The sequence below is a fragment of the Octopus bimaculoides genome, chromosome 9 (genome assembly GCF_001194135.2).
Source record: "Octopus bimaculoides isolate UCB-OBI-ISO-001 chromosome 9, ASM119413v2, whole genome shotgun sequence".
Classification (NCBI taxonomy): domain Eukaryota; kingdom Metazoa; phylum Mollusca; class Cephalopoda; order Octopoda; family Octopodidae; genus Octopus; species Octopus bimaculoides.
In genome coordinates, this window is record NC_068989.1 from 137,844 (window position 1) to 159,750 (window position 21,907).

General features: G+C 35.3%; 1 protein-coding gene across 1 annotated transcript in view; it reads left to right on the forward strand.

The window, feature by feature from the left end:
* The window catches only part of LOC106868373 (spectrin beta chain, non-erythrocytic 1), a 183,489-nt gene that overhangs the window by 92,770 nt on the left and 68,812 nt on the right, over positions 1 to 21,907 (forward strand). Inside the window, exons 31-47 of the mRNA XM_052970308.1 lie at positions 694 to 821; positions 2,134 to 2,281; positions 3,409 to 3,486; positions 4,208 to 4,347; positions 6,127 to 6,250; positions 6,755 to 6,898; positions 9,531 to 9,704; positions 10,142 to 10,231; positions 12,033 to 12,163; positions 12,727 to 12,913; positions 13,942 to 14,142; positions 16,371 to 16,601; positions 17,070 to 17,252; positions 17,899 to 18,044; positions 19,327 to 19,441; positions 19,935 to 20,045; positions 20,219 to 20,401. Coding sequence (XP_052826268.1) covers positions 694 to 821; positions 2,134 to 2,281; positions 3,409 to 3,486; positions 4,208 to 4,347; positions 6,127 to 6,250; positions 6,755 to 6,898; positions 9,531 to 9,704; positions 10,142 to 10,231; positions 12,033 to 12,163; positions 12,727 to 12,913; positions 13,942 to 14,142; positions 16,371 to 16,601; positions 17,070 to 17,252; positions 17,899 to 18,044; positions 19,327 to 19,441; positions 19,935 to 20,045; positions 20,219 to 20,401 — 2,514 coding nt within the window. The remainder of the gene's footprint in view (positions 1 to 693; positions 822 to 2,133; positions 2,282 to 3,408; positions 3,487 to 4,207; positions 4,348 to 6,126; positions 6,251 to 6,754; positions 6,899 to 9,530; positions 9,705 to 10,141; positions 10,232 to 12,032; positions 12,164 to 12,726; positions 12,914 to 13,941; positions 14,143 to 16,370; positions 16,602 to 17,069; positions 17,253 to 17,898; positions 18,045 to 19,326; positions 19,442 to 19,934; positions 20,046 to 20,218; positions 20,402 to 21,907) is intronic.

Here is a 21,907-nt window from a genome sequence, read left to right on the forward strand (position 1 = left end):
AGATACAGACAGGCAGGCAGAGAGTGCTAAGGGTGGTGGGGTGGATTATGTTGGAGAAGATCAAAGGCTATCCCATGATATGTGGATGGAGGGGTACATGAAATGGACATAAAGAGGTGGTGATTAGAAGCTAGAGAAATATGGAAAGGGTCAGGGGAAGTAAAAGATGTAGTGATTGTTGTAAAGGTGGAGGGGTACCAAAGAGATGGAGCTGTGAGGAAAGGTTCAGTGAATGAAAGAGGGACAGAAAAATATTGTATAAGTAGTGGGGTACTGTAGATGAATGCAGTAAATGCATCCCAGTCACCATTCCTATTCCTGTTCTAGAGTTTCCTCTGCCAAGTTTTCAAGACAATGCAAGTTTTCGCTAGCACTGCATGTTAACCTTTATCATTAATTTTGTGAATTCCAGTATCTGAGGTTGATTATCACTACTTCATCCCATGTCTAAGTCTTCTACAAGTTCCATCCTCGCTTGGCATTTTTTTTATGCAGCTTTTGTCATCCATGTACATCACATGTCTATGTACTCGTCTCTTTTGCAAACACTAACATTGTCCAATGAAGCATGTTCACAGCATTTCTTTCTAATCTTCATAGAGGCTCTGCGTTCAAGGCTCACCACATAAATACTATATTGTACGTGTGAGTGTGTTTGTTACATTGTGAAATGTGTGATATATATCATTTCAGTTGGCATGGGCTGAAATTATGGAGTCAAAATTGAAATCCTCTGAAAAACCTCGTGACTATAAGACAGCTGAAAGTATGCTGCAAGAACACAAGGAGTTAGGAAAAGAAATTGAACAGAAGAAAGAAAAGTAAGTTTAAGTTTACATTTATTGAAATGTGTTCATACGAAACAAGATCTGTGAATAAATACATATTTCATTCTAAAATATAATTCTCCTTTTGTAGATTGCTAATATCAAAAGATAAAGTGGTCTTCTGAAGATTCTCATTTTTCATTTTATTGACCAGTTTAGATATTTTTGTTAACCTGGACATGAATGTTAGCCTCTTCCAAGCTGCTCAAAAAAATCCCTATTCAGTTAGATATTTCCATCACTATTTGTAGCAGGGAAATTTATCTAGTTATCTAGGAATTGAATCTTTTTTAAAGTATCATTGCTAGACACAGTGTATTGCCAATGAAGGGAAACAAAACAGTGGACTTTTAGCTGATAGGCTAATCTTCTACAGATTAATGAAGCTGCTTATGTCATTTTAGTTCCTAATGTGGTGAATGTTAAAAATACCAACTGAGAATATGTGAAACTATCTTCAAGTTCTACTGAAAATAACCATTCCCAAATGCAATGACATTTATATTTGGCTGAGGTAATTTTTAGTTAACATGCATATCTCTTCCAATCATATATGATTGGAAGAGGTATGTAATTTTAAACTGGTAATATAATTTAAACTATATTGAGAGTTAATGTAATCTTAAACTGGAGATACAGGGGTTGGGGAACTATTAGAAGACTAGTAATGCTGAAATTTTTTATAATCAGGTTTATTATTTTTGTTTTGTCCTGATTATTGTCTAATATGATGATGATGATGGTGTTTTTGTATATCGTTTGAAAGTAATTGGGGAGAGTACTGTTCCATGATTAATTGCATCTATTATATGAAAATATTAGCTTGTGGAAAGAAAATCTATAAATTGAACCAGCGTCGCCTTACTGGCACTTGTGCCGGTGGTACGTGAAAAACAGCATTCAAGCGAGGGCGTTTCCAGTGCTGCTGGACTGGCTCCTGTGCAGGTGACACGTAAAAACACCATTTGAGCGTGGCCGTTGCCAGTACCGCCTGAATGGCCCTCGTGCTGGTGGCATGTAAAAGCATCCACTACACTCTCGGAGTGGTTGGCGTTAGGAAGGGCATCCAGCTGTAGAAACTCTGCCAGATCAGATTGGAGCCTGGTGCAGCCATCTGGCTCACCAGTCCTCAGTCAAATTGTCCAACCCATGCCAGCATGGAAAGTGGACGTTAAACGATGATGGTGATGTTTGTCAACCAAATTTCACAAAGTTCATTGGCTCATATTTTCAATTTCTAAGAGAAAACTACTAAACTTATAGAATTAACCTTTCCAAATTTATAATTTTATTTATTTATTTTCAGATTCCGTCATTTGGAGAATGTCAAACTGCCTGGAGGTCATACAGCAAAAACGGAAGAACTTTTGAAAAAACTGAAAATTAAAGAGAATAATCTCGATAATATCTGGCAGAAGAAGCATAAAGAATTGAAGGATACCTTGAGCCTTCAGGTATCTCCATTTGTTGTTTAGCCTCTGGTCAACTCCAGTTGAACAGATCTCTCATCAAACATATTACATTTTGTTAGAGCTATCTAGAATTACATTGCTTGATGAGGGAGATTTGGTTGTTTTTTCTAATAGATCAAGCAACCTTGTAGACACTCCCTTAGTGGTTCTAAGATTTTTGATGCTTAGTTTAGGTAAACTATGGTCAAGGAATCTATGATCAGACATTCTAACCAGTCTAGCTCAGACTATCCAATATGTCCTTCCATTTTTTTTAAAGATTGCGGTGTTATTGGTAAAAGATTTAACTGCCTAGAAGATCAACTGATCACATATAAGCTCTTTCATTGACTCTGCAATTCAATGAAAATTTGAGCATTAGATTTCAGAAGCTTAGGATATTGCCAAAAATATTTCCACATATTCAACAAGTATAAAATTTAGACAACATAAAATTGTAAATAACAGCATATAAATACTGGGTTGAAAAAGCACATTAGATCTAAAATGTTGAAGGTTGCCCATGAAACAACTTTTTACTTCTTCTGTCTAAAGAGTTTTTAACCCAATATTTGCATCCTATTGTTTCTAGATTTACTTACTTCCAGATCTGCCTTTCCAAATAAGAATTACCTCACATTTTCTTGAAGTTTATAAAAATTCTTATAACATCAACAACATAGAATTAATTTTTTTTTTAAATCCTATTGATAATAATAAGATAATACTTTATCTATAGTTATTATTTCAATTTATAAAGAATTTATTTTCTGAATGTATTGTCAATGTGTTCAACTGATAACCTTATGGTTACCACTTGAAAACCTGATGCAGCCTTTGTGATCTTAGACAATGATCAATGTTCTGTGAGTTAATCACATACAGCCTACTTTGTCTTGTAAGTTTGGGTAGGTCACCTAATTCGACTTATCTCAGTTTATGAAGCTGTTGGAATAATTACAAGATCTGGGAATGTGATATATTGGCTATGCTGTTGAGAAGATTCTTCTGCTTATCACTAACACCACCACCATCTCTTGACTAAAGCATTCACTTTAAGTTCCAATAACTCTACGAGACAAACTATTAAGGTAAAAAAAAAATAACTAATTTTTATTTTTATTTGACAGGGCTTCAATAAAGAAGCTGATTATATGGATTACTTGAACAGTGGAAATGAGTCCTTACTTGAGGTTTCTGGAAAACCAGTATGTATAAATGTCTTAAAGTACTCTTTTTGTCTAAAAATATGCTCTACTTTTCAGCTTTGGCTTATTATGGTTTTCTTTCTTATGTTTTAAAAATAGGCTTGTGAAAACTTAAACAATAGAACTCCAGACAAAATACTTTTCTACACCCAACATAGTTCTTTATTGTTCTTAGTCCAAACAAACTTGTCCCAGTCAGCTTTATCTCTTTACTGGTAATATTGATAGTATTAGCAATAGTCTTCTTTTCTTAAGCCTTGAGCTTCTGGTAGAGTCATAGGGGTGTCAGCATGACACAGCATGCCTTGAGTATGTTTAAACCTAACAGAGCCCTTTCCTCTCCAAGTATTGATCACAGCTCAATTTATTTGAACAAGACAGACAGAGAGATTGAAAATAATTCACCCAGTGCTGGTGTGCTGTGTAATAAACCCTAAAGGGAAGAAAGGGAAAAGTTGACTTCAGCAGGATTTAAAATCAGAGCACAGAAGTCTAGATTGAATACTGCAAGTCAGTCATTCTGTCCAACACTTTAATAACTTGGGCGCTTCACCACCATTTACCAGTTTTGCAGCAGTGAATGCAATTCAATCACTTTTTTTTGCCTTCTCTGACATGTTTCAAGAGAAATGTTTTGTTTGACATAATTTCTATCATTCTGTGGATAGGCCATTATTTCGTTGATCTCACACGATTTCAGTTGTTATTTTTTTTTTTGTAGGACTCTTTGGATGATGTGGTGTGTCAAATTCGTCAAAATGAACTTTTCTGTAGCAAAATGAAGGCTGGTGATGAAAGGGTTAATGCTTTTAAACAAAAGGCAGATACATTATTGAATGAAAAACATCCAGACTCAGAACAGTAAGTAATACCTACAAATATCTGTTGTTTTAACTCCAAATCAGCTGTAATCAAGCAAACCTATAATCAAAAGTATCCCAGCCATGCCCATCCTACTTATTTTGTTTTCAGACAATGCGTCTAGGACTATATTATTTAATGCGTCCTATATTTTAAAGAGAGTAAATTGTTACTTGAGGGTAATTTGGTTGTCATGATTGACCAGATTGTGATACTAGAACTGTCATTTGAAGATTTTATGTTGATTTCTACAATTATACAAAATCTAGTTTTTGTAATCTTGTTGTTTTTGTTTTGTTTTGTTTTTTCTTATGGTTTGGTCTCGAAGGAGAGTCGGTGCCTGTGGCCTTCCCAGTCCTTAGAAGACTGGGAAGACCGGTGTCATTGCTATTCTTCTTGAATTGTAAGTTGACAGTTGTAGGAAAAACATGTGCAGAGATAGAATTCCTGAAGCGTGATGTTTCTGATGATGAACCAAGACTGAGCAGAGTGCTTCGTGTGGAGGCCTGAGTAGTTGGATACAACATGAGATCAACAGGCACCGTGGAACAGATGCTAGTATAGTGTCTCTCTCTGCCATACGTTACAGTGGAATGGAGAATGGGAAACAATTCCATGCCAATCAGTCAAATGGCCTTTCTTTGAATAGTTTACATTCTGTGTGTGTGTATAAGGTCAGCACTGTTTAGATGCAAGAGCAAATCTGTTCTGGAGAATTCACTTGAGTTTTGAAGAGGGTTAATAATTGTTGCCTGTGAGACAATGCAGCTGTGATATAAGAATAATAACAACCAATGAAACATTTAGAGAGAGAATTTATAATAGTAAATGGAGGATTCAAGGGTCTGACATAGGACTGGCAGTGATGGAGAGCACTGGTGGATCTGGTCAGCTGTGTGCATGATGACATCTCTAGGACCACTAAGTTGGGATGACCCCCAGCTCCATTAAGCAAGAGCATGAAGCAAGTAAACAAGGAAGGTTTTTGAATAGTTGTCCAATGTACAGGTGAAGTTTCACTTGATAAATCTTCAATAAAGGCAGGATAATCAGTATCCTCTTAATGCTTGGGCACACTGGCAGTTGTCTAGGGGGACCAACAGTAATACTGTGTATACTGTAGCTTGCTGTCAATAAATGCTTTATTTGGAAGTCTGTTATACGGTTAAGTTGACCCTTATAATTAATGAAACAAACATACTTTCTAAAGCTGGAAATTGAAGCTATGTTAATGTTATTAATGTTTAATTTAAATGAAGTGGGTGGCTGGCTGCAAAGAAATTAAGAACAAAGATGGTTTGATAAATATGGAATTCTGAACTTTTTTTTTTTTTAATGGTTACTAACTTTATTTTGTTTTAACACATACTTTTGAAAATAATTTACATATTTACAAAAGATCAAATAAAATCAAACCTGAAAAGATTCTGAAATTCTTATAAAAAGATTGTGTATGCATTTGTTCATGTATTGACTTAATATCATCATTATTTAACATCCACTTTCTATGCTGGCATGGGTTGGACGGTTTGACTGAAAACTGGTAAGCTGAGGAGCTGCATCAGGTTCCAATCTGATTTGGCACGGTTTCTATGGCTGAACGTCCAATGCCAACCGCTCCAAGAGTGTAGGGGTGCTTTTTACATGCCACTGGCAATGGCTATGACTACAATCCCAGCATTAGACATAAAAAAGAAAGTTTAAAATAAAGATGATGTGTTTTTTTTCTCAAAATTCCACATAAGTTTACATGTTTACTATCATCTAATTTTTTTTTAGTATTGGTAAACGTAAGAACCAAATTCTGCAGCATCGAGCTGCAGTGAAAGAAAAGGCTTTACAACGGGCAGACGACTTAGAAAAGGCTAGGAAATTTCTTGAATTCAAGCGTAATGCTAATGAAGTAAGTAGCTTCTCTAAAGATCATCTTTGGTAATTTTTTCATATTGCAGATTAATTCAGTTATGTATTTTTATTTTCTTAGCCCACAAAAGAGAATATTTACCTGTAACCTGTGAAACCATTTGATATTAGAAGGTGGAGCCAAATGAGTGGAGGTGTTGAATATTTAAGGTTTCAAAACAGAGTGGGGAGCTTTCAAATGGTTTTATGTGATTTAAAGTAACCCATCTTTCCTCAACAGAAGTCTGCAACCAAGATTCCAGTTTCAAAGCATTTTCATTTTTTTTTTTTTTTTTTTTTTTTTTTTTTTTTTTTGTGGCATCTGTTTGACTAGATCAATACAGTGATTGTCAGAAATGAATGAAACTGCAGGAAAGACGTAATAACAAGGCTGCATCAAAGCATCAATGAAAATCTTAAATGGTAGCCTAATGTAATGTAGGAACAGCACTATTTCTATTTTCAGATGAATCTATTCTGATGTTTTTTTTCTAATTTCTTTCAGCTGTCTGAATGGATCAAAAACAAAAACCAATCAGTTAAAGACTCCTCTAAAGATGCCACTAATGTATCAGCTGCCTTGTTGAAACACCAAGCTTTTGAAGCTGAGCTAAAGGCTAACAGTGAATGGCTTCAGTCTTTGAATAAGGTATTTTGGAGTTTTGTAGGATTTTATTTGTTTTGTTTTTTGATGATGTTGTCAATCATAGTCTGAAAGAACACCATTTTGCAATTTTGTTTCTAAAGTACTTCTGCATCAATCCTGTCCAAAGTGATGGCTATTTTGGTCAAATTCTTTGGGTCTTTATAATAGTTACAAAACTGACTGTTTCTTTTTTTTTTTTTTTTTTTTTTTTTTTTGTTTTGGTTTTACATTTTAAATTTGACTAATCTGCATTTTCTCCCATTACCTTACCTGAAATAAAAAGATGTTCTGGAAAGAGGTGCAGAGGGTAAGAAAGGTGGTTGAAGGAAGGGAAGAAAGGGTGAAGGATGTAAATGGAAGCAAGGATGTACAAAGGAGATGGGCAGTGTATTTTAGTGAGCTGTTAAATGTGGAGAATGTTAGGGAGGCAAGTATAGTGGCTGTTAAAGGAGAGAGGAGAATGCCTGTTGTTGGGAATGGCAGTACGGTGCAATTGGAAGAGAGGTAAGGGAATCCTTGCAGAAGATGGCAAACCGGAAGGCACCAGATACAGATGGGTATACAGTGGAATGCTTAAAGAAAGAAAGGGGTGACAGTGATTGAATGGTTACTGAGGCTTATGAATGCTTGTTATATGGCTGGAAGAGTACCAAAGGACTGGTGCAGTGCCTGTATAGTGCCACTGTACAAGGGGAAAGGGGATAAATGTACGTGTAGAAATTTTAAGGGTAGAAGTCTTCTGTGTGGTTGGTAAACTATATGGGAGAATTCTGATTGTAAGGGGGAGGAGCAGTGTGGTTTTAGGAGTGGAAACGGGGTGTGCAGATCAAATATTTATAATAAGGCAGATGTGTGAGAAGTTTTTGGCAAAAGGGAGGGAGGTGTATTGGGCCTTTATGGATTTAGAGAAGGCATATGACCTTGTGGACAAGAATGCAATGTGGCAGGTATTGCAGTTGTATGGAGTAGATGGTAGATTGTTGAAAGCTGCTCAGAGTTTTTATAGAGATATTTTGGTGGTGAAGTGAGTGGTTTGATGTGAAGGTGGGGTTAAGACAGGGTTGTGTTATGTCTCCATGGCTGTTTAATTTATATATGGATGGTGTGGTGAGAGAGGTAAATGCTAGAACCTTTGGTAGGGGAACCCAAATGGTGGAAGAAAATGGAGAAAAATGGCAGGTGAGTCAGTTGTTGTTGTTTGCTGATGATACAGCACTGGTGGTGGATTCGGAAGAGCAACTGAGGAGACTGGTGGTAGAGTTTGGAAGAGTGTGTGAGAGGAGGAAACTGAAAGAGAATGTAGCTAAGAGTAAAGTGATGTTTGAGAGATGGAATGGCTGGTAGGATGGATGTGAGTATAAATGGTGAGATGTTAGAGGAGGTGAGCGTTTTTAAGGATCTGGGATCACATGTGACGACAGATGGGGATGGGGTTGGCTGAGGAAGTGGGATATAGAGTGAGGGGGGGAGTAAAATATTTGGAGTTGTGAAAGTTATGCTGAGATATAAAAGGTTGAGTATGGAAATAAAAAGAGGTGTGATTGAGCTGACAATGTTATATGGTGCAGAGATGTGGGGGCTGAGAGAGGCAGAAAGGAGGTGACTACGTGTGTTTGAGATGAGATGACTGAGGGCTATGGTTGGTTTGACACGGATGGACAGAATGAGGAGGTGTGAAGGCAAGCAGGAATGAGAGAAAAACTAACAACCAAAATGGATAGATGAATATTGAGGTGGTTTGGTGGACATGGAAAGGATGGTAAGGAGGGTGATGAAGGCAGCAGAACCAGAGGCAGACCTCAGTTTGTGTGGATGGATGGAGTGAGGGAAGCTTTGGTGGTTAGAGGTGTTGGAGTGAGAAAGGCAAGAGAGTTTCTAAATGATTGGAAAGCTTGGAGAGTGTTTGTGGATGGATGAGTGAATCTGGATGTTGCTCAAAGGAATACAGCACCAGCATGATGCGGCAGGGGTAAACCAACATATGCTGTCAGGCCGCGCTGCTGATATTAGGGGTTGCATTCTATGCCTTGACCCGAGCATAGAATGGAGCTCACCTCTTTGAGATGGGAAATGAATGGAATGTCTGCTGTGTGTCTTGTTGTGGCTACTCCCTCCTAAAAAAAATGGGGAATAGGCCTGGGTAGATATGAAAAAAAAATACCTTGCTCCAATAGGAAGAAAAGATTAAATACTATGTTTCTGTTTTAGTTTACTTGAAGTAATATAAAGAGAGACTATATGTGATGAGTTTTATTTTCCTGTAGTAGAAAATAAGAGAAATCTATATTTTAAAGTACAAATAGAAAGATATATTTTTTTTTTTCCAATGTGCAAGAGCAGCCATATATAGGATAAAATCCTAGAAGAAACTTGCTCTGGCTGCCACACAATGGACTGAACCCAAAACCATTTGGTTGAAAACTGAACTTCATAACCACACAGCTATATTTGTGCCACACACACAATATTCATTTCATGCTAAATGTCATATCTATTTGAATAAATTTTCAAGTGTGTGTGTGTGTGTGTGTGTAGAGTAAAAACTTACTGATCAAATGATTTTTGTTCATTTTACATTAATAAAACTGATGTTTATGATTTTGTTTTAATGTTTATATCATTTATTCTTTGGTAGGATGGAAAGGCTATGCTTGATTCTGGTCATGAAAACTCTAAAGAGGTGCAAGAAATTCTCAGTCAAGTGAATAAACAGTGGGAAGAATTATATAAAAATTCTGTAAATCAGTCCAGTACTTTAAACCATGCTTCACAGATAGGAAATCTCAATAAGAGTGTTGATGATTCCATTGTAAGTTTTGATTCTCTACTTTTCTGTTATTATATTCCAACTTTTCTGTTAATGCTTAAACATGATAGGGATTTTTACTGCTAATATTTATAGTTGAAAGATGAAATATTTAATAACATTGGATATTGATTAAAAAAATTAAATAAAACAGACATCTATATTGTATTACAACTACTTGAAGCCAGGGGGTTGAATATTGCTATGAAGAAGTTAGGTTGATTGTCTCCTTGTGGTTGTAAAGTGTTGATGACTTGGGATTTGCCATATCTGAGTGAATTATATGATCTGATCTCTAAAGTACAAATGCTGGACTTAAAAATTGAACAAAGTGAATTATAAATGCATTCCTTTGATGTTTTCACTAAATATTTATTGAATATTACTCAAACTAAGCATTAGAACATATTTTATTTTACAATTTTTTTTTTTAATATTAGGTAAGTATAACAGAACTTGGTAACAAAGTCAGATGTGAAGATGTTGGGTCTGATCTTCGGAATTGTAAAGATCTTCTAAAGAAACACCAGGTTTGTATTTTTCCTTAACTCTTTAATGGATATTATCTCTACAAGCATCAAGAATTGTAATTTGATCCTGACTATATTTAAAATTTGATCTACGGGAATCATATTTTCCAAACTCTCATTTTATGATCCTTTTGAGTTGGTTGCATCCAGCTATATAGTCACAAGAATATTTTCAATAAAGTGTCCATTTATGAAGGATAAAGTATTTTCAAAAACATTCCTAATATATTCCCCTTTTTAAGAGCACTTTCTGCTCACTAAACTTACAAATAATTTAGGTTTCTATGTGCCCATAAAACTTTTATCATATAAATGAGGTTTTCAAAGGTACAAATGAAGTTGGATTTAATTTTCAATTTTTTCCCCTTGTCTAAAATTCTGATCCTTCCAAAAGATTGGGACATGTTCTGAGTTGGATGGTTTGATTAATAACTGGTAAGCTGAGGAGCTGCACTAGGTTCCAATCTGGTTTAGCATAGTTTTTACAGCTGGATGCCCTTCCTGTCACCAACCATTCCAAGAGTGGGTGCTTTTTATGTGCCAGTTGCGAAACACCAGCATTGACCACAGCTACAATCTCACTTGGCTTGACAGGTCTTCTCAAGCATGCTATATTGCCAAATGTTGTGGTCACTGCCACTGTGAGGTCCCAAGTTCAAAGGATGCTTTTTACGTGCCACTGGCATGGGTGCCAGGTACATGACACTGGCAACAGCCATAACTGTGATTCCACTTGGCTTGACGATTCTTCTCAAGCACAGCATATTGACCAACATTCGAAGGGTGCTCTCTACGTGTCACTGGCATGAGTGCCAGTTACACTACACTGGCGTCAGCCACGACTGCAAATTCACTTGGCTTGATGGGTCTTCTCAAGCACAGCTTATCACCAAAGGTCTCAGTCACTTGCCTTTGCCTCCATGAGGTCCGAAGTTAGAAGATCGTGCTTCATCACCTTGTCCCATGTCTTCTTGGGTCTACCTCTTCCACAGGTTCCCTCCACTGTTGGAGGTTGGTACTTCTTCACACTGCTCTCCTCATCCATAAGCATCACATGACCTTACCAGTGCAGTCATCTCTCTTGTACACCTCATCTGATGCTTCTTATGCCCAACATTTCTCTCAAGATGCTTACATTTTTGTGTAACATCCATATTAATTATTGTCAATGACTGATATGAAGATAAATAAATTTGACCAGTTTTTAACTTATTTGCTGACTTGGCTGACTGGAAGCAGCAGATAAGAGTTAATTCCGACATGTTCAAATGAGATGATTTTATAAATAGGAAAATTCGACTTAAGTAGATTCATAGCGCCTCCACAGCAAGAAACCTGTTCTGTTCTGGCCCATCCTCTCACACTCTAATCCTTCATACCCTAGCATAAAGCTGCCTAAAACCTCTGTAGTAGCCCTCCCAGTTTAAGGAAATCCTAGTCTTTCAGGCTGCATGGTAACTTCATTATTGCTTGTACCACACAAAAAAGAAAGTATCCTGTATCTGCTATAAAAGGGCTGGTGTTAGGAAGAGCATCTAGCCATAAAAAAAAAACCCATGCCAAAGCAGACACTAGAGTCTAATTCAGTCTTCGGACCCATCATATCCAACTAAACTGTCCAATCCATGCTAGCATTGGAACGTAAACATTAAATGATGATGATGATGATAATAAGGTACAAATTAGGTTAGCAAAATTATCAATTTACAAATATATTTACTTTTTTCTTTTTACCTTTTTGAAAATTGAAAATGAATTCTAGTTTCTTTCTTGAGAATTTCATTCTTATTTTATTCCTCAGAACCTTGAAAATGAGAAAGCATCAATTGGAGAGAATTTGAAAGTTATAACTTGCCAAAGTCAAGAATTAGCTAAAGCTGATCCCAAAAACAAAGCTAACATTATTCAGAGTGTAAATGAAGCTAATATTGAGTAAGACACTTTTGAATTCTTAAACTTTACCAGAAACAAAGAATTTCTCATCTTTTTCGTTAGCTTACCATATTATCCTGAGGCCTTTAACAGTTGAACATACATATTAACACATGTGACAGGCTTCTTTGAGGTTCTGCCTACCAGATTCACTCACAAGGCTTTGGCCAACTCAGGGCTATAGTAGAAGAAAATTGTCCAAGGTGCCATGCAATGAGACTGAACCTGGTAAGCTGTGGCTGGGAAGCAAGCTTTTTACTGCTCAATCATGCTGGCACCTGTTAAAAATGTAGTTGATTTTAAAGAAGTTTATTTTCATTTCATTATTTCAGATATAAGTTAATTCTTCTTTTTGCAACATTAAAGAATCATTTCAAAGGATTTTTTTCTGATCAAATTAACAATCCATTTAGTTTGACTAAATTTTATTTTTTATTTTTGTAATACTTGTGATTTATATTGTGTAATATTAGTTATGTTGTTTCAAATATTGTTATCTATAGCTTGGTTTTTTTTTATGAATTTTATTTGATTAACTCTGACTGTTTTCTTTTTTATTTCAGATTTGAAAAACTGACACCTAAGTTTAATTCCCGTAAGCAAACTTTGAATCAAGCTTATGGTTGGCACCAAATGAATTTTGATGTTGATAATGAACTTCTATGGATCAAAGAAAAGCTACATAGTGTCTCTTCTACTAATTATGGTAAAACCCTGTTGGAGGCTCAGAATTTGCACACAAAACATCAGGTATGATACTCTGTGATTTTGTGGGCACATTTTCTTTCCCAATTTTGGTAACAACACAATATCTACAGATATTTCTTAAAATAAAAACAAAATCATCTTGTGTGTTTTGTTTATTAGTGTTTTTTTTTTCTGTTTACTATTGTACACTATTGTCCATTTACTTTGTGATTTACTCATAAACTATTTCAAAAGTTACAATGTCTACACTTCACTGATGAGGTCTAATAAGACTGAATCAAGTTTAGAGTTGTTCCCCTTACTTGCTGAACGATATAAATAATGTTAACCATTGACTAATATTGTTTTCCTTTCCCAATTTTTTTGAGTTTTTTGATTTTAGCTTTATTGATACCTCTCAGAAAAGTGTGTTACTTAAAAATTAATAAATTTATTTGTTAAAAGAAAAAATTATGTTTTTAAAATATTTAAAAATGTAATGCTTTTATATTTTTGAAAATTGATTCTCTTTATCAAAACTGGACATTTAGTGGGGAATGATCCTAATTAGCTTTTGTTTGGGGTTCAGGGTATCCATCATTTAGGAAATATGGACTGAAATAATAGCCTGTTGCTTCTTGAAACTTCTGAAATTTTAGATGGTTGACTTTGTATTCCTGCTTTTAGCTGTTTATATCAATGTAGCTTATTAGAATTCACTATTATACTTCATGCAACTCAACTCTGATTGTGTATACTTGTAATCAAATTCATTCCCACATTGTTCATTCTACCTGTCCCCTCAAGTATAATGTAGTTTGGATTACTGTACCTAATGTGCCCTTTTTTCCTAAATTTAAAATGGAAATTTTATAGAAAATTGAAATAGGAATTAATTAAAATTTCAGGCTTTTATTGAATTTCAATTTCACTTTCTTATTTTGATTCATGAAAAGTAAATCACTGAATTGATTTTTTTATAAAATATATTAAAAAAAAAAAAAAAAGGTGTCCTTGTGAAATTCTTCTCTTTCATATTTAAAACTATCGCTTCATTTCTTTTTGTTTTTTGTTTTTTTCTTTATTTTTAGAAATTGGGTGTTGAAATTCAAGGTCATCAACCCTTGATAGACAAAGTTTTATCTACTGGAGCAAAACTCATTCAGGAACAACACTTTGCTTCTAAGTCTATAAAAGACAAATGCCAGGACCTGCAACTCTCTTGGGATGACCTACTTCGTAAATATAAGATCAGAAAGAAGAATCTAGATTTGTCTTTACAAACTCAGAAGGTATAAATATTTATTTAAGTCAAATGATTACTTCCATAAGAAATAAATATTCACAATTGTTTGTATTAGTATTTAGTAGAAAGGATCAAAACCTATGACCCTTTTCTCTCCATTCATCACCAAGCTATTAATTTTGATATAGTTTGGTGTTCAGTTTGAACATCTGATTATCAACATCTGCTGAGGTAGATGTAGACGATTCTTGAGGTCTGAGTGAGGAAGTAACTTGCTATTCTGAGGTGCAGTATCCATTGTAGTTTTAAAAGAGGAAACAGCATGCCTCCTACATTGTTATAGTTTTAGAGTAAGTAATGAGGAGACAGTAGTGTGAAGGAGAGAAAATCTTTGCCACTCAACTGAGTGTTTTGATTTTAGATGAGGTCTAATACGTATGTGTAACAGTTCTTTGCCAGATGTGTGAACAGTAATTCATGGTGTTTCTCACTTCTACTCCATACAGTCACTAATTTTCTGGCCCTAAAGAGAAAAACCAATTTTTGGCATGCAGTTTTATTTTTGCTACGTTATGAATGTTAGTGAGATTGCTAAGGGAGATGATCTGTAATTGTGAGGCCTAACGTTTAGAGTGATTTTGAGGATTTTAATTGTATGTTGGCCCATACTAGAAAATGTGAAAGAGAAGACTATCCTTGATGTGTGTAATAATTGTCTCTTTGTTTTGTTAAAGGGATGAGACTCATCATCATCATCATTTTACGTCTGTTTTCCATGCTGGCATGGGTTGGACAGTTCGACTGGGGTCTGGGAAGCCAATCTGATCTGGCAGTGTTTCTACAGCTGGATGCCCTTCCTAATGCCAACCACTCCGAGAGTGTAGTGGGTGCTTTTTACGTGCCACTGGCACAAGGGGCCAGAGGAGCTGGCATCGACCACGATCGGATGGTGCTTTTTACGTGCCACCGACACAGAAGCCAGTCGAGGTGGCACTGGCATCGGCCACATTCAGATGGTGCTTTTTACGTGCTACCAGGACGGGGCTCACAACTACAATTTCCATTTGATTTGATTTTGATATTGCTGATGTTGATGTACTTGACTCAATAGGTCTCCTCAAGCACAGTACTTTTGAGTGGGCTGGTTTTGCGACACTGGTGTAAGTTACAGCTGTGTACTCACTTTATTTGCCGGGTCTTCTCAGTCACAGCATACCTCCAGAGGTCTCTGTCTTTTGCCATTGCCTCTGTGAGGCCCAACATTCAAAGGTCATGCTTCAATACCTCATCCCATGTCTTCCTGGGTCTCCTTCTACCCTGGATTCCTTCCACCGTTTGGGAGTGGCACTTCTTCCATTTCAATATTGGGAAATGTCTTTGAGGTCTCTGCTCTTGGTAATGATACAGGTTTGACATAAAGTGTCTTGATGGCATGTGGATGATGCTTGTGTATGGAAAGTTACGGTGGAATGGAGAGTCATTTCATCTCCACCAAAGGGAGCATTAATAGAAATGTTAACAAACCTGGGGTGGGAGTGCTTATCTCTCAATCAGAGATATATGATGGTGATAACACTAATTATTGTAGAAATTTTTAGATGACAAACATTTCATTTCATTTCGATTTCAGTAGCATCAGCCTTAGCAGGGTGTGAAAGCTAAAAACAGTTGTAGTATTGAAGTAAATGAGGACAATAATTTAAGTTCAAATCCTACCAAATTTTAGTTAAAATTCTGATCTGGTTGATAAACTAAGTATCAATTATAAACTCATGTAGTTGATTATATTCTCTCCATCAACCTCTTTCAGCAGCTGAACTTAGATTTGAATAGATATTCATTTCATTGCCATCGTTAATCAAAGTAGATTCATTTATTTCTGCTCATTATATATTTCAGTGTTTGTTTCCACATCATTTACTGATCATGGAATCAATATGATATTAGAAATATAATCCTGACACCACAGCTCTACGTTCTCTCATTCTTTTATTTATTTATTTATTTTAGCATATATTTTACTTCCTTAAAATTACTGATAGATTTCTATGGACATATTATGTGTTCATTGTATTTTTGAACCCATTGATTAAACAAGCAAATTATGCAACATATTAGCCAGTTATTGGAATTATTTTGGACCTTTTTTTAAGGTTCAAATGCTAATCAAATCTTACATGTACCAGTTTGTGTCGGAAAAAATTCTTTTTCCAGTTAAATTTATTTCATTTTGTTAATCACGATAAAAATGGACTTCAAAATTTGTTTTCAAAGTATTTATCAGAAGTAGCAGAAGTAACTAGCTGGATTAACTACCAAATGGAGATTTTATCAAGCACGGATTATGGTAAAGATGAAAATGCTGCTGACAGGCTGTTGGCAAAGAATAAGGTGTTAGAGACTGACCGACAGACCTATCAAGGTGTGGCTAATGCACTTGGCAAAGAAGCTACCAGACTCATTAAAAGTGGCAGTGATAATCCTTCAATGATTCGTAAAACACAGGTTAGAATTTTCTTTAAAGACTTTTCTCTAAGAACACAATTTCTTTCTAAATAGTTGCACATTATAGTTTATGCTTGTATTCATTGAACATATTGAAGATTTGGAGAGTTCTGGCTGCCTGCTGAAAGGGTAACACTTCAAATCCCACCAAGTCCCATTGAAGTCACTTTTGTCTTTCATCCTTCCAGGATTGATAAAGCTCTAGCCCTGTACTGGGGGGACACACAAACACACTCACATCCATTCACTCACTCACTCACTCACTCATTCTTCTATGAGTAAATGGTTAAAACTTTACAGTAAATACAATGGTTGAAATTTTTTTTACTTTTTTTTTTAATTGTTTTGTAAATGTGATATTGATTTGTAAAATATATCTTGTACAATTTTATAACAGTTGTATTCTATTTGTTGACAGTCTTTTACATGTTTTTTTTTTTCTAATCAATTAATAACTTGTCCATTTAGGATGGTCTGTATGATATGTTGAATAAACTGAAACAGCTCTCAGCTGAGCGCCGTGTTAAACTGGAAGAGTCGAAAAATATTCATGCGTTCCGAAGAGAACATGCAGACTGTGAAGAATGGATTGCAGAACAGATGCAGATAGCTTCTTTGGAGGAATATGGAGAAGATTATGAACACTTCGAAGTAAGAATCTGAGCACTTTGAAGTATTCGATTATTTACCTGTTACTTTATATGATGTTTATAATTAGCTATTTCCCTTTTTCTGTTCTGAAATAGAATTACATATTAACTTGCTTGTTACAAGTAGAATTTGTTTTGTTAAAAGATAAGCTGAGTAAAGTTTTAAATGTTTTTAATCATCACATTAGCAATCTATTTTATATCTCCAAATGAAATTTGTCAGATTTATTCAGTTGGTTTTATCTACTTCTGTTTTTGGCTTCATTTGTCGGAAATTAACATTTATAAATTTTCAAGATTATTTTATATTTGTTCATTGATGGTCATGAATATACAAACCTTCTTTATTCTCTTCACAACTTAGCTTTGATTCCAAAACATTTTGAAGGCATTTTGATTTACGTTATGAAAATCTTTGGAAAGGCACAATCCTTAAAATATGTACCCTATCTACTATATCCTAAAAATCTCAAGCTTCCTAGTTTTCCCTTAATAATTGAACCTTTTTTATATTTTTCATATAACTCACATACAATTTATTCATATACTTAAGTCATCACAGCCCGAAAGGTAATCTACTTAAAAAGCCTTGATATTTTTTTAGTTGAAATTTTCTTACCACTACTTCAATGTTTTATATTATCCAGGTATTGCAAGGTAAATTTGATGAATTTAAGTGGAATATTGAAGCAGGTGTTGAACGTTTCAATCGATGTGACAAACTTGCTGGCTTATTAATAGAAGGAGATGGACCATATGCCAATGAAGTTCGCAAGAAACAAGAAAGTTTAGCGTGAGTGTGTTTTCTCTTGTCATGCTTAAAGACAAATCTTGAATTCTAAGATGAATAAAATATCCCTCCAAAAAAAAAAAACAAATCCAGAATTTATTAAGATTATAATAAACTGAAGCTTCTATTCCGACAGTTTATACAAAGTCTGAGTTGTTCGAACTTTCCATCACCCATCAATATTATGTTACAATTAGCTCTGTTTATAAATGTTTTTTCAACTGCATGATTAAATTTCACAATTTGTTTAATTGCTTGGAAAATCTACTTAAGATATCTAATGCTACAACCGATATCAAAGTTGAGGTCAAGAGAGAGAGAGAGTGAAAGGAGTATAATCTTTTTCGACAAGAAGTTTTTTTTTAAAAACCCTTGTTTTGTTTAATTTCTGGGATAATTTGAATTTATTTTTAAATAATAATTTAAGCAGCTTAATTTTCAAAATTATAGAAATGATAATTAGTTGGATTTTATTGTTCCTCTCCAAAGTTGAATTTTTTTTTTTCTGATTCGCAGAAATAATAAGTTTAATTAAAATAACTTGGAATATTTGGTTACATTCTTCTATGTCTTACAAAGATGACTTGGTATTTCATCTTTTTGGTTCATAAAAGAACATTTTCTGTAAATTGCTGATTCTAATCCACTCCTACAAACATTAATCTTGTATTAATATTTACAGGAAATGAAACAGAAATGATCTTAACCTTCAATACTGCAAAAGTTTCCATTCCAAAATCAAATTTTTCTGACTATTCCTAGGTGCACCCATGTCTGTGTGTAGGTAAGAAGTTTGCTTCTCAACCAGATGGTTTGAGGTTCAGACTCACTGTGTGGCAAGTGTCTTCTGCTATAGCCCTAGGTTGACCAAAGCCTTATCAGTGGATTTGATAGAAGGGAAACTGGAAGAAGCCTGCTGTATCTACATATGTGTGTGTGTGTCGCTGTCTTTTTGCCTTGTGATATTTGTCAGCCTGTGTTACTGTCATGCAAATGTTCTTCATTTCCTATCTTCTGTGAAAACATGCTTAGGTCGGGGGGGGGGGAACATGAGGGCTAGCAACAGGAAGGGCATCCAGCCAGAGAAAGTCTGCCTCCACATATTTCTTCTCACTCGTGCAAGCAGGGAAAAGTGCAATGATGATGATGACCTACTGGTCTTGTGGTTATTTTCATTGGTTTACATCATTATCATTCAATTTTTGATTGACTTGGCCTTTTTGTGTTGTGTTTGTTTCTACTGCAATATCTCAGTACTTTATCTATAATGTCTTTTGTTTTGCAGAGACTCTTGGAATCAGCTGCTGGTTCAGATAGAAACACGTCAAGAAAAGCTGCGTGCTGCAAGTCAGCTGCACCGTTTCAGTCGCGATGTTGCTGATGCTCTCGATAGAATCCAGGTAAGAATCTATCAGGTTAAATGTAGTTAGATAACTAAGGCGTTTCCATTTGTAATGCAGCGTTGTGAGTTGGTATTCTACTACAAACATTTTTCTTCTAGCAAGGCAATCCACTCTAGTTTTGTCCTACTTTAACTGGAAAGTAACTACTTGTCCATTTGAGAGAATTACTATGTGACAGATAATGTTCTTCAAGAAGAAATTTGCTTCTTATTTGTTTTGAAATTCTGAAACTTATAACTTCTTTCTTCTGATCACTCAGTAGGGACTGGGCTCACTCAGTCACTGGGTGTGGTTTCGTTATCATCACTATTATACTTTTAAAATAATATAGGAATGTTTTAATGGTTTAGCTGAATAAAATGACCAAACAAATAGCAGCAGTTCCATGAACGAATATTTATTAGAAGGTCTCATTTATGTATAAGAAATTATTTCTTTTGTTTATTTACTATGGAGATTCAAATGCTAATATTGGCAAATATATTTGCAGGAAAAACGAAGCAGCATTCCTGATGACCTTGGCAGAGACATGCAAACAACTGCAAGTTACCAAAAGAGACATGAAGTGTTTGAAAATGATCTGATGGCTTTAGAGGCACAGGTAAAATGCAGTTATCAACTACCACCATGTTCTCCTCGATCATAGAGTTCAGTTCAATCAACTTCTCCTGTCAATCTACTTTTGAATAATTTCAAGACTTTTATTCCAAGAAGTGTTGCATGTCTTGTGAGACATATATTTTGCATGCCAATGACTTTTTTCTCTCTCCACAGCTTCAAGTACTGATGGATGATTCTTCTCATTTGCTAAAAGTCTATACTTCTGAGGAGCTAAGAAATAGCATTATTAATTCTAAGGAAGAAATCCTTGCTAAGTGGAGTGAATTACAAGAAATGGCAGAATTACGCAAAGAGAAACTAGCTGCAGCTGCTAATTACCATCATTTTCAGACTTCAGTAAGTTTATCTAGAATTTTCTACCTGATTTTTAGAAATAAATTTTTAAAAAAAGAAATAGTAACTATTTTTAACTTCGACAGAAGGGCAACAGTTTTGAGAAGATGAATTAGTTAGTCCCATGGACTGCAATACTTGACTTGCAGAATGCTTTGATGTGAAGTTGTAGCTTCTGTCAGTCTCAAGATATTCAAACATGTGAGAGAAATATGTATCAAGTATTTATTCTTCAATCATGTCTTCTTTTCTGGCATATTCAGAATTACTTTATCCTTTGTATTGAACCAGTTTTGGAAGCTGTATTTCAGAAAGATTTAGTTGCAATTTTTTAAGGTTTAGTCCTGTATAGAAGCTTGCTTACAAGTTCACTGTAATTAGTTTGCAATACTGAGTTCAATACATTGCACAGTAAAAAATTAGTCAATTTCAGAATCTTATCCCAGAATGAAAGAGCTTATCGTTCATTTGTTTATTTCTTCAGAAACTTCAATGATGCTATGAATCCTTGTGATTCACAAAATACTAGCAAAATCATCATCATCATCATCATCATCGTTTAACGTCCGCTTTCCATGCTAGCACGGGTTGAACGATTTGACTGAGGACTGGTGAAACCGGATGGCAACACCAGGCTCCAATCTAATTTGGCAGAGTTTCTACAGCTGGATGCCCTTCCTAACGCCAACCACTCAGAGTGTAGTGGGTGCTTTTACGTGTCACCCGCAAGAAAACGGCCACGCTCGAAATGGTGTTTTTTATGTGCCACCCGCACAAGAGCCAGTCCAGGGGCACTGGCAACGATCTCGCTCGAAAACCCTACAAAGCCAGTCAGGCGGTACTGGCAACGGTCACGCTCAGGATGGTACATCTTATGTGCCACCCGCACAAGAGCCAGTCCATGGGCCCTGGCAACAAAATGTTTTGTAAATTTTTTTACAGAGTAATTAGCATTTGTTTATTGCTAAGATAATCAGAAATAAATTCCTTTTGAGAGAGTGCCAAGATTCATGAGAAGAGTTGATAATTCCATTGTGTACCATTTCCATATGGGTTTGGAACTATACCAATTTCACATTAATCTAGGAACTTTGTACTACTTTCCAGTGTGTACAGTTCCATGTGAACTATTGGAAGTCTGTACTAGTGCTTATGCTCCTCTCTTGGAACTCTAAATTGTTTTATGTGATATCTTGAAATTTTTCATGTTCTCCGTCTATCTTTGGACTATTCTTTGTGACGTTACACCTGTTTACCGTTCTCTGCAGCATCTGTGAATTGTTTACTTCTCTCTGTGTATCGAAGAGCTGTATACTGTTTCTGATGTGGTTTTGGTATCATGTTTAAGTCTTAGAATTATTTTCATTGCATGGATCTTCAAAATATTTACAATTCTTCAGAAATATTCTATTTGCTACATTATAAAATCACAATATAAGAAAGATAACCATGTCAAAGACAACTGTTTGATTTCTGGATACCTTAAATTTCGATGTGTAATTTTTAATG